The following is an 11,882-nucleotide window of genomic DNA, read 5'->3' on the forward strand; positions in this document are numbered from 1 at the left end:
CTACTCTAACTACTAGACCCCCCTCCCCTCTCAGAGCTGGCAATGGAAGCCTGATTCCTAGCCGTGCTGTGCTCTAACCACTAGACCTTACTGCCCCCCCCTTCCAATGCCCTGTAATGCCCGGCTGTTTGCAGCCCCCTCAATCCCCAGTACAGGGAGCTGGGATTTCCCTCAGGGTCTGTAGCTTCCTGACTCCTGTCACAATTCACATTTCCAAGGCTGGAGTTTATGCGCTGCAGAGCCCAGGGGACCAGAGAGCCCAGCAGTTCTGTGCTCTGGACAAACTTCACAACTGCCCCCTGCAGACCCAGGGGGTTAGGGGTCAGCACTGAGGGGCATTGGCAGAGCCGGGGGGGTACAAGCCCAGGGCAGGGCATTGCAGTTCAGGACTGAGGGGCAATTGTAGAGCTGTGCAGGGGAAGGCGCTCTCTTCTCCCCTTCCCCCCCCCGGGGAGCGCTGGCTTATGCCAGCTGGGGCTCTGAGTCTTTCTCCTCTCTGCCAGATGCTGAACAGATGTTCACTTAGGCGAATGGGGGCAAGGTTAAGCCTGGGTGTGATGGGATTTATGGCGGGGGGGCGATGAGGGGGTTTCTGTTGAAGAGGTTTAGGATTGGGTTAGCTGATACTGTGGGGGGAGGGGACACACCACTGCTCCCTACTGAGCAGAAGTGCAATTGCTCAAACTTACAGGAGTTGGATCTAATGGTTAGAGCAGTAGTGACACAGAGTTAGGATTCCCAGGTTTTAGACCCAGCTCGGGGAGGGGAGTCTAATGATTACGGGGGGGGGGGGGGCTTGGAGCTAGGACTCCTGGGTTCCATCCCCAGCTCTGGGGGCTGGTAGTCAGTATCTGCAAAAGAAGGGCTCAGAGCCCCATCGCTGAGGGACATTCACTCCTAGAGCTCTGGGGACCTGATTGAAGGGTACAGCCCTACCATGGGGTGAGGAATTAGATGGGAACTGAGGGGGTAGCTCCCTCTCTGAAACCTCCTTCACCCAAGAGCCTTCTGCTCCAAGGCCCTTCTCCCTGCACCTAGCTTATGTTCTTCCTTCATTAGCTGCTGAGTGCCCTGATCGATTCATTAATGAGGAAATGCAGCAAGAGTAGAGGGTGGGAAGGAACTTAGACTGCTCCTACTGCGGGGCTGGCTGGGTAAGGGGTGGGGGGGGGTCAGGCAATTGGGGATGGGCCTTTCCCCTGTAGGGAGCGCTGGCTATGATGCAGCCCCAGGGCGGAGGGATAGGCTGGCTGGGAGGGCAGGGAATGGGGACGGATCCCTGTATAAACAGCCCCCACACCCTCTGCTTTGGTCCCTTTTGCCCTTCTAACCCAGCTTCACCCCTCTAAGCCCCCCTGTCCTTCCGTGAGGCACAGCCTCCTGCTACCCCCCACCAAGAGCTCTGGGGAAGGGAACCGTAGTAAAGCTAATATAGGGCTAGGATTACATTTGCCGAGCTGGGCCCACTCTGGGGCTGCTAAGGAGCCATTAGTGGGATACAGAATCTCACCCAGGAGCCCTGGGTTTGGCACCTCCTTAACTGACTGGCCGGGGAGGTTATTAACCAGAATCGTGGAAGGGAATGATGTCTGTTCTAGCCCCGTCTCTGGGAGGTCTAGTGGGTTGGAGGGAGCGGGGGCTGAGAATCCAGGTCTTCTGGGGTCTATCCCCTGCTCTAGGAGGGAAATGGGTCTCTAGCAGGTTAGAGCGGGGGGGCTGGGAGTTTGGACTCCTGGGTTCTATCCCTACTTCCCAGCAGCTCCGAGTGCAGCAGGCATTTGAAGTGTGTATTAGCTGTCCTGCTGCCCTCTGCTGGAGTGAATCAGCCCTGCTCTGTGTATGTGACAGAACCCAGCTCTGCTTTTTCGCCTTGGGTTTCTTTTGAGTTCATGGTTTTTCCATCTGCCCGTTTAAAAACTACAGCAAGGTTGCCCTGATGTAGTGAGTCAGGGATAGAGCGGGGAACAGAGCCCAGGAGGCTGGTCTCCTGGAAATCAGGTGCTGGGTACAGGTAAGGCAGCAGCAGAGGCCCCTCTGTGGGCAGCAGTGGGGGAGCCCAGCTGCAGACAGCATCATTTGGGCCTTAACACACGAGTGAACAGAAGAAGTGCAGCATCTCTCGATGCAGGCAGAGGAGCGGGCATGCGGGTACTGAAAGGAGGGCACAGGATGGAGGGTGCAGCGCCCATATCCCCATCCCTGGGTGATGGCACTGAGCAGGGCGATCAGTTCTCAGCAGGATAATTATCCCTGATGAAGGCCTTTCTCCTGGGATCAGGAGCCCTTTAGCTTCTCAACGTGCAGTGCCAGGTGCCAGGATTGCTGGCCATGGCCAGAGGGGGCTGTTTAAGGGCCTCAGCAGCACATTAAATGACGGAGTTGTTAGGAGAGGAGGGGTTTGCTCACAGGAGGCTCGGCGTGGTTTTCGCAGGTCAGGTCAGGGTCGCCATGGCAGAGTGGGAAATGGAGGTGCAGGGAGGGGACAAGGCGGGCTCAGGGTCATGCAGCAGAGATGGGGATGGAACCCAGGAGTCCTAGTTCCCACCCCCACCCCCTGCTCAACCATTAGACCCTTCTTCTCTTGCTGAACCAGGGAACCCAGGTGTCCTGATCCCATTCCCTAACCTTATCCTGAACTAACCCACTAGACCTCCCCTCCCTTCCAAGAGCTGGGGATAGAACCTCAGTTTCCCCTTCTGTGTAAGGGGGTGTGTGAGAGAGGCACTGCCCTCTTCTGGCTAGATTCGGTCCTGCATCTTTTACTGGTTCCAGCCTATGCTGTGGTTGTGTGCCTGTGAGAGTCAGAGCGCTTTCACCTTGACCTCAAGGCTAGGCTCCTGGGGAGTCTAGCATGCCCTGCCCCAGTGTTTATGGGGCTGGAGAGCCCAGTGTAGCTACTGACCCCTGAGCCCCACTCTGCAATACCCAGATCCCCCATTGCACCCCTGTGCTCTGCCCTTCCCCAAGCAGCAACTGTTCCGTCCAGCCCATGAGACACAGTCCAGCTCCCCAGAGTCTAATCCCTCTTGACAGCTCTGACAACGCTCAGGGGGGTTCAGCTTACTCCAGCCTTTCCCATCCAGCAGCCAGTCCCCATTCTCCCCCTCAATGCACAAGCTGCCCCTCCCCATCCCTTGGACACAAGCAGCTGGACAGCTGTGCTGCTGGGAATAGAACCCAGGCATCCTGACTTCCATCACCCATGACCCCCCACCGATCTAACCATTAGACACCACTCCTCTCCCAGGGCCAGGGATAGAATCGAGGAGTCCTGGTTCCCTTCCTCTTCTCCCCCCATATTTCTAACCACTAACCTCCCAGAGCAAAGGAGAGAACCCAGGAGTCCCGACCCTCAGCATCCTCTGCTCTAACCCACCAGACCATGCTACCATTGTCACATCTTGTACTAGATGGGCCTTGATCTGTCATTAGATTTGTTAGCAGTATTTGCAGCGCGATGAGAGCTGATTGGCTGGGAGCAGGGAGAACTGAATTAAATCATAGGACTGGAAGGGACCTTGAGACATCATCTAGTCCAGTCCCCTGCACTCAAGGCAGGACTAAGTATTATCTAGACCACCCCTGACAGGTGTCTGTCTAACCTGCTCTTAAAAATCTTCAATGATGGAGATTCCACAACCTCCCTAGGCAATTTATTCCAGTGTTTAACCACCCTGACAGTTAGGAAGTTTTTCCTAATGTCCAGCTTAAACCGCCCTTGCTGCAGTTTAAGCCCATTGCTTCTTGTCCTATCTCAGAGGTTAAGGAGAACAATTTTTCTCCCCCCTCCTTGTAACGTATTTGATTCAAAGAGAGTAAGAGGCTCTACTAACCAGCTACTTCTCCTCGGAGCGCCTCTCCTGGGGTACATCACCCTGGCAGCAGGCCAGGACATAATCCCTTGGGGAAGGAAGGTGGCTGACTCGGTAACACTTGGGGCAGCTGTCAGCAATCAGCTCAGGCTGGGGGTGACAAAATTCACACCCTGGGGAGAGGTAGTTAAGCCAATCAAGGCCCCAGCATAGACAGTGCTAGGTCTCATCTTCTCCACCCTAGCATCCAGCTCTGGGCCCGGGCTTGCAGGGGCCAGGAGGGGAAGGGTTAATGCCTGGATTTAACCCACGGGATGCCAGAGCCATGCTGATAGCCTGTTACTGTTTGTTCCCAGACCAACATCCCCTTCCTGCAAAACGTGCTGAGCAATGACCAGTTCCTGCGGGGCACGGTGGACACACAGTTCATTGACGAGAACCCTGAGCTCTTCAATCTGCGCCCGGTCCAGAACAGGGCCCAGAAGCTGCTACGTTATCTGGGTATGGGCCCCGAGCTGGGACACAGGCTCAGACCAATGGGTGGGCTCCCCAGCCAGACCCGAGCAGGGTCCCTTTCCAGTACTGCGGGGTCAGGCCCAAGGTATGGGGTCCCCATCTTGTACCACAGGGCCATGGGCTAGATCTGTGGGGTCAGAGCCATGGGTGGGATCCCAGGCTGGTACCATGAGGTCTGGCCCCAGGGGCAGGATCCCCAACCGGCACTGCGGGGTAGGCCCAGAAGGCAGGAGCCCCCCAGAAGGCAGGATCCTTAGCTGGTGCTGTGGGTTGGGGCCATCTGTGGGGTGCCAGGGGGCGGAGTCCCCATCCAGTACCACGGGTCAGGGCCATGGGTATGATGTCCACCCCGTACCGCGGCGTCAGGCTCAGGACTGGGATCACCAGCTGGTTCTGTAGCATAAGGGCCATGGGTGGGCTCCCTGGCTGGTACGGTGGGGTGGGCCCCCAGTCGGGATCCCCAGCTGGTACAGCGGGAGGTGGGATACCTGGCCCAGGCTGTGTTCCATGCGCTGTGCCCTCTAACTCTGACATTCTCTCTTCAGGCCACGTGATGGTCAACGGCCCCACCACGCCCATCCCTGTCAAGGCCCGCCCATCCCCCATTGATCCCGTTGTTCCCACTGTGCCTTTGGGTGAGTCCCCTCCTCTCCTGCCTCACCCCCGGCACCTCCCACACACTGGGTCTGCTGCCCACAGGCCCCTCCCCCGCACGATGGCCCCATCCCATTCCCCATGGATGGAGTAAGGGGGAGCAGGATGCCTGGGTTCCCTGTGCCACGTGCCCTCCCTTCCGCCCTTGTGGCTGGACTCCACTTCCTCCCCCGCTCCCAGGAGTCAGGGCCTTTCTCTGCCCTGTTCTTCCCTTCGGAGGGCAGTGGGGTCTAGTGGGTTGGCGGGGGGAGGGCTGGGAGTCAGCGCTCCCAGTTCGGTGGCTGCCCAGCAAATCATTAGCTGTGCTGTATTCTTCTCCAGGCTGCTCCCTGGCCCGGGGAGGGAGCACTTAGGGGTCTATCAGCTCAAAACGGATTTAACAGGCTGCTCGGGAGAACCTTAATGAGATGTAAGCCACCGTTGTTCATTCTCTTAATGCCTGGTTCAGGCTGAGGATTAGCGGCTGACAAAGAAATAAACTGCGCTAATAACCCGACGTGGCTGCCATCCTGGCTAATTAAAGCCAGCCCTGCACATCGGTCACACACGCGCTGGGAACCTCAGGCCCACGGCTTAGCTGTCCGATCCATTTCATGGAGCTGGTCCCAGGCTAGCTGGAGACAGAAAAGATTTACCAGGCGTCAGCCTCACAGAGCACGTCATATACAGGGATCCCCGTCCCGGTGCTGAGATGCAGCCGCCTCTGGGGTGGGGTGCAAGGGCTGTTTATACAGGGACCCCTCTCCTGGCGCCCTCTAGCATTACGCTGGGGTCAGTCGCTGACTGTGAGTAAGGGAGAGCGCCCCCTATTGCGTCCCCACCCCACTCCTTGCAGCACAGCACCCCCGAGTGCCAGCAGTGCTGAGTGTAAGTGACTCCTCCCAGGCTAAGTAACGACACCCTGGGGGGCTGCAGGAAGCGGTGTAGGGGGTCTCTCTGGAACCCTACAGCAATGGAATCTGCCCCCCACTTTTCAGGTGACCCCCCTACTGGCTTCCGAGATATCCTGCTCCGGGAGGGTCCCCAGGGCTTTGCCAAGGCTGTGCGGCAGCACCCTGGGCTGCTGCTCATGGACACGACCTTCCGGGATGCTCACCAGTCCCTGCTAGCCACCCGCGTCCGCACACATGACCTCAAGAAGATCTCGCCCTTCGTGGCCCACAATTTCAACAATCTCTTCAGCATTGAGAACTGGGGAGGTAAGAGCAGGACACAGGGCCTTTCCCCTCTAGGGGCTGCTGGCTCTGATCCGGCCCTAGGGCAGGGGGACTGGTTGGCTCAAGGGCCCAGCAGGGAATGAACATGGGGCCTTTCCCCTCTAGGGGGCGCTGGCTCTGATTGAGCCCTAGGGCAAGAGGACTGGTTGGCTCAAGGGCCCAGCAGGGAATGGACATGGGACTTTTCCACTCTAGGGGGCACTGGTTCTGATCCAGCCCCAGGGTGGGGAACTGGCTGTCCCCGGGGGGGGGGGGGGGGGAGGGGAATGGGACACAGGCCTTTCCCCTCTAGGGAACACCCACCATGGGATTGGGGTGGGGGCAGGGCTGAGGGGAGAACTTGTGGATAACACCGGGGGTGGGGGCAAGTCACACCTACTCACCTCTCTGCCCCGCCCCCTAGGTGCCACATTTGACGTCGCCATGCGCTTCCTGTATGAGTGCCCGTGGCAGCGGCTGCAGGAGCTCCGTGAGCTCATCCCCAACATCCCCTTCCAGATGCTGCTGCGGGGGGCCAACGCCGTGGGGTACACCAACTACCCCGACAACTCCGTCTTCAAGTGAGCCGGCGGGGCAGGCTGACAGGGCATCAGCCGGGCTGGGCGGGGGAGCTCAAGCCTGGGATAGGATTGAGGGTCAGGGCTTCAGACCCCCCAGGGGAGGGGGTGAGAAAAGGGGGTGGGATTCCAGAGTCACCTGGCTGACTCACCCTGACGCCAGACCTGTGGGGTGGGTCAGGAGGGATAACTTTACATGGGGGGGGCCTGGCACCCAGTCCCCATGGGGATCCTTCTCCCCCAGGACTCACCGGGTGACCCTGGTCCCCCAGGTTCTGTGAAGTGGCAAAGGAGAATGGCATGGACATCTTCCGTGTCTTCGACTCCCTCAATTACCTGCCCAACATGCTGCTGGGGATGGAGGCGGCGGGGCAAGCCGGGGGGGTGGTGGAGGCCGCAATCTCCTACACGGGAGACGTGGCCGACCCCACCCGCACCAAATACACGCTGGAATACTACGTCCAGCTGGCCGAGGAGCTGGTGAAAGCGGGGACGCACATCCTCTGCATCAAGGTACCTAGGGGAGCCCAGGACTGGGGTAGCCGGGGGCTGCGGGTGGGAGCACTGGCAGCACTGGGGAGCAGAGCCTGGGGGGACCCATAGCTCAGGACATCATGGACTGAGATGCCACTCTTTGGGGGGCATCATGGCACGGGGGAGGGTGTCCGGAGCTCGCTCGCCCTGCCTTACTTGCCTCCCCATCCCCTCCTGCCCCAACCTTCCCCCCTCCACTCCCACAGCCCCTGCCCACGTCTCTGCCCCCCACACACACCTGGTTTTCCCTGCTCCCTACCCCGTTCACCCCTCCCCCACCCTCCCCCTGTTCCTGCCCCCCACGCCTGCACTGAGCCCTCTCCTCCCTTGCAGGACATGGCTGGGCTGCTGAAGCCGCGCGCCTCGGAGCTGCTGGTGGGGGCGCTGCGCCAGCGCTTCCCCGAGATACCCATCCACATCCACACCCACGACACCTCCGGGGCGGGCGTGGCCTCCATGCTCGCCTGCGCCGCCGGCGGCGCTGACATCGTCGATGTGGCCGTGGACGCCATGTCCGGCATGACCTCGCAGCCCAGCATGGGCGCCTTGGTGGCCTGCACCCGGGGCACCAGCCAGGACACAGGTACTAGCCGCAGGAGCCAGGGCCCCTGGGCTCTATGCCTGGCTCTGGGAGGGGAAGAGGATCTAGTGCTTAGAGCAGGGAGGGCGCAGAGTCAGACAAGGCATCTGTCCCGATCCAGTCTAAGAACAGCATGAGATGGGCTAGGGCAAAGAGCCAGGGCGATGCATGGCCCAGCTCTGCCCCCATGCTCTGTGGAGCCGTGGATAGTCCCAGAGCCCCGCCTCTGTCCCACCCACCAGGGTGGGCCAAGTCCGACCCCTGCAGCCCGGACGAGCCCCATTTCCTCCCTCTCCCCTGCTTCAGGCATCCAGATGGAGAAGGTGTTTGACTACAGCGAGTACTGGGAGATGGCGCGGGGCCTGTACGCCGCCTTCGACTGCACGGCCACCATGAAGTCGGGCAACGCCGACGTGTACGAGAACGAGATCCCGGGCGGCCAGTACACCAACCTGCACTTCCAGGCCCACAGCATGGGTTTGGGCAACAAGTTCAAGCAGGTCAAGAAGGCCTACGTCGAAGCCAACAAGCTGCTGGGGGATCTCATCAAGGTCAGAGCCGCCCACAGTCCTCTAGAGCCGCCAGCTCTGATCCCACCCAGGGGGCCTGGCTGGCTCGGGAGGGTGGGGAATGGGACATGGGGCTTTTCCCCTCTAGGGGGCGCCAGTTCCGACTAGCCCCAGGACAGGGGCCTGCCCGCACTGACCCGTCTCCCGCCTGTGCAGGTGACGCCGTCATCGAAGATCGTGGGGGACCTGGCGCAGTTCATGGTGCAGAACAACCTGTCGCGGCAGGAGGTGGAGGCCACGGCAGACGAGCTCTCCTTCCCGCTCTCCGTGGTGGAGTTCCTGCAGGGCTACATCGGGATCCCCTACGGGGGCTTCCCTGAGCCCTTCCGCTCCAAGGTGGGGCTGGGCAATGGGTGGGGTGGGGCTGCAGGGGAATCCTGGGCACGTAGGGGGCAGGGCTAGATCAGGTTCCTCTCCCTGAGCCCTTTCACTACAAGGTGAGCCATGGGGACCACGAGGTGGGGTGGGGTATCCCCTTCCCTGGGCTCCCATTGCTCCAGCCCCCCAGCATGGAATCCCGACGCTCTCCCCCCAGGTGCTGAAGGACCTGCCCCGCATTGAGGGGCGCCCGGGGGCCTCGCTGCCTGCCCTGGACTTCCAGCAGCTGGAGAAGGAGCTGCGCACGCGGCACCAGGAGGAGGAGATCACCCCCGAGGACGTGCTCTCGGCCGCCATGTACCCCAAGGTGTTCGACGAGTTCAAGGAGTTCACGGCCACCTTTGGCCCCGTCGAGTGCCTCAACACCCGCCTCTTCCTGGAGGGGCCCAAGATCGCCGAGGAGTTCGAGGTGTGCGAGTCAGGGTGGGAGGGACCAGACCGGGGTGGGGAGACCTGCACCCTGGGCTCTATGGTGGGACATAAGGCTCTGAGGGGGCTGGTTGGACCTGGGAGTAGGGTCCAGGGGAGCCTGCGGAGAAGTTTGAAGTGGGAGGGTTGGGGATTGTGGGGTGTAGGGTTAAGGGAGACTATCAAGCCCTATGTTTGGGGGGCCTTTGGGATCAGTGGGACACTGGGAGGAGTTCCAGGTGGGGTGGCTCCCCATTCTCGGAGTGATCAGCTCAGACTCTCTGCAGACTCAGGAAACATCACCGTGTCAGTTACACTCAAGGCAGCGCCCCTCCCCGAGAGTAATTGACTCCCAACTCTCTGCAGGTTCAGGAAGCCCTGTGGGCCTCACCACTCTCTGTCTCCCCCTGCAGGTGGAGCTGGAACGTGGAAAGACCCTGCACATCAAAGCCCTCGCGCTGGGAGACCTGAACCGGGCTGGCCAACGTGAGGTCTTCTTCGAACTCAATGGGCAGCTGCGCTCCATCCTGGTCAAGGACACACAAGCCATGAAGGTGCCAAGGGGGTAGATACTGGGCTGGAAGAGCCTCTGGGTCTGATGTTGCAGGCTGAACACATGGGTCTGGCCCGATCTAAGGCCTTGTTGCATGAGATGTGTTCAGAGGTGAAAGTAAGCCGGTACACCCCGGTACGGCACACCAGCAAGAGCCAGTGCGCCGTACCGGGGCGGCCCGGCTTCCCCAGGCGGCAATTTAAAGGGCCTGGGGCTCTCAGCAGCGGCTGGAGCCCCAGGCCCTTTAAATTGCTGCCAGAGCCCCGCTGCTGGAGCCTTGGGGTAGCAGCAGCGGGGCTACAGGGGCTATTTAAAGGGCCGGGGCGGTAGAAGCAGGGGGGTCCTGGGCCCTTTAAATAGCCCCCCGAGCCCTGGAGTAGCGGCGGGGCTCTGGGGGCTATTCAAAGGACCCGGGGCGGTAGAGGTAGGGGAGCCCCGGGCCCTTTAAATAGCCCCCGGAGCCCTGCTGCTGGAGCCCTGGGGTAGCAGCGGCAGCTGGGGGCTCCGGCAGCAGTTTAAAAGGCCCGGGGCGGTAGCAGCCCCTTTAAACTGCTGCCGGAGCCCCCAGCTGCCGGTGCTACCCCGGCGGGGGAGGGGGAGGCACTTACCAGTACAGGGCGGGCCGGGGCTGGCTCTGACCCCCCTATCCCCGCCCCTTCCGGGGTCCAGAGCCAGCCCCAACACAGCCCCGTACCGGTAAGTCCCTATTTCTACTTTCACCCCTGGATGTGTTGACTAACCTTGTCTCTCTGCCTCGCCCCCCAGGAGATGCATTTCCACCCCAAGGCGCTGAAGGACATCAAGGGCCAGATTGGGGCCCCCATGCCTGGCAAGGTCATCGACATCAAGGTGGAGGAGGGGGCAAAGGTCAACAAGGGGCAGCCCCTCTGTGTGCTCAGCGCCATGAAGATGGAGACCGTAGTCAACTCCCCCGTGGCTGGCACAGTCAAAAAGATCTACGTCAAACCGGACATGAACCTAGAGGGGGATGACCTCATCCTGGAAATCGAATAGGCCCCGCCTCCTCCCCCCCCCCCCCCCCCCCGCTGCATTCTGCTTCCCCTCCCACATCCCGGACAGAGACCTGCCCCCCAATGTGTCGGATGCAGCCGGCACACTGTCACTTTAAGGGCATGCCATGCCCACTTTTAACCCTTTGCTTGCAGGAGACGCACCAGCTTTTTTCTCTCCCCCCACCCAGTCCTGCAATCCCCATTGGAGTCCTGCTTAGCCTCAGTCACGCACCTTATGGGGAAAGTGCAGTTCCTTCCACCACCATCAGGGGAGCCTGTGGATCATGCAGCCTGGTGTGCAATTCCTCCTGTCGCCACCAGGGGGTGTCTGTGCACCTGTCATGGATTGACAGGGCTGTGTTACGCCCCAGTCTTTACACAGTCTTTTGGCTGTGACCCTGTTGGTGTGCCAGACCCACACTTTCCCCAGGCACCCATGCGGCCTCAGCAACTCCAGGACTGGGCCTTTGGGTGCCAACCCCCCTGCTCCCCCTGTGAGCTCCAGACAGTCCAGCTGCCATCAGACTGCTGTAGAGACTCTCCCTTCTCCGGGAGCGACGCGCCCAGAGATGATCTGCAGCGAGGCCAGGCAGCCTGGCCAGGCCGAGGGAGCATTGATTAGTCACCTGGGATCCAGCGTCGCAGGGTCCTCAGGCCGGAGCCTGTGTTGGTGGGAGCCAGGACCCCAGCATGCCCTGCTGCCCTGAGACCCTGTTTTGCTCTCTGTCCCTGCTGCTCACCCCTGTTCTCCCTTTGTTTCCGGCTCCAGGTCTTTGGCCTCTGCCTCCCTGCGGAGTGCTGGAGGGAGTCCCTGCTCTCAGCTGCATTGTCCTTGCTGGGTCCCATGGGCCCATTGGCAGGCCCTTGCCAATGCAGGGCCTTCCATTTGTGTGTCTTGCAGTCCGGTCCGATTCCAGCCCAGGCAGCAGGCATGGCAGACCCCGTCCTTTAGCTCCTGAGCCCACGGACACAATCAGCTCTTTCCCCCCAGAGGGCAGCGATGCAAAGTGGCCAGTCTGGAGTCACCCAGATAGTTCATAACTGTACAAAGAAGTCCCACGTGTATGTCAGCATCATGCGGCCTAGGGGTG

The 11,882-nt window shown here is 60.6% G+C and overlaps 1 protein-coding gene across 1 annotated transcript in view; it reads left to right on the forward strand.

The window, feature by feature from the left end:
* Window positions 1-10,792, forward strand: part of PC (pyruvate carboxylase) — a 133,379-nt gene extending 122,587 nt beyond the window's left edge. The window contains exons 10-20 of the mRNA XM_065407790.1: window positions 4,169-4,313; window positions 4,874-4,963; window positions 5,960-6,181; window positions 6,603-6,759; window positions 7,029-7,269; window positions 7,624-7,873; window positions 8,177-8,421; window positions 8,596-8,775; window positions 8,975-9,226; window positions 9,639-9,779; window positions 10,544-10,792. Coding sequence (XP_065263862.1) covers window positions 4,169-4,313; window positions 4,874-4,963; window positions 5,960-6,181; window positions 6,603-6,759; window positions 7,029-7,269; window positions 7,624-7,873; window positions 8,177-8,421; window positions 8,596-8,775; window positions 8,975-9,226; window positions 9,639-9,779; window positions 10,544-10,792 — 2,172 coding nt within the window. The remainder of the gene's footprint in view (window positions 1-4,168; window positions 4,314-4,873; window positions 4,964-5,959; window positions 6,182-6,602; window positions 6,760-7,028; window positions 7,270-7,623; window positions 7,874-8,176; window positions 8,422-8,595; window positions 8,776-8,974; window positions 9,227-9,638; window positions 9,780-10,543) is intronic.
* The last annotated feature ends 1,090 nt before the right edge of the window (window positions 10,793-11,882 follow it).

The sequence above is a fragment of the Emys orbicularis genome, chromosome 7 (genome assembly GCF_028017835.1).
Source record: "Emys orbicularis isolate rEmyOrb1 chromosome 7, rEmyOrb1.hap1, whole genome shotgun sequence".
Taxonomy (NCBI): Eukaryota; Metazoa; Chordata; order Testudines; family Emydidae; genus Emys; species Emys orbicularis.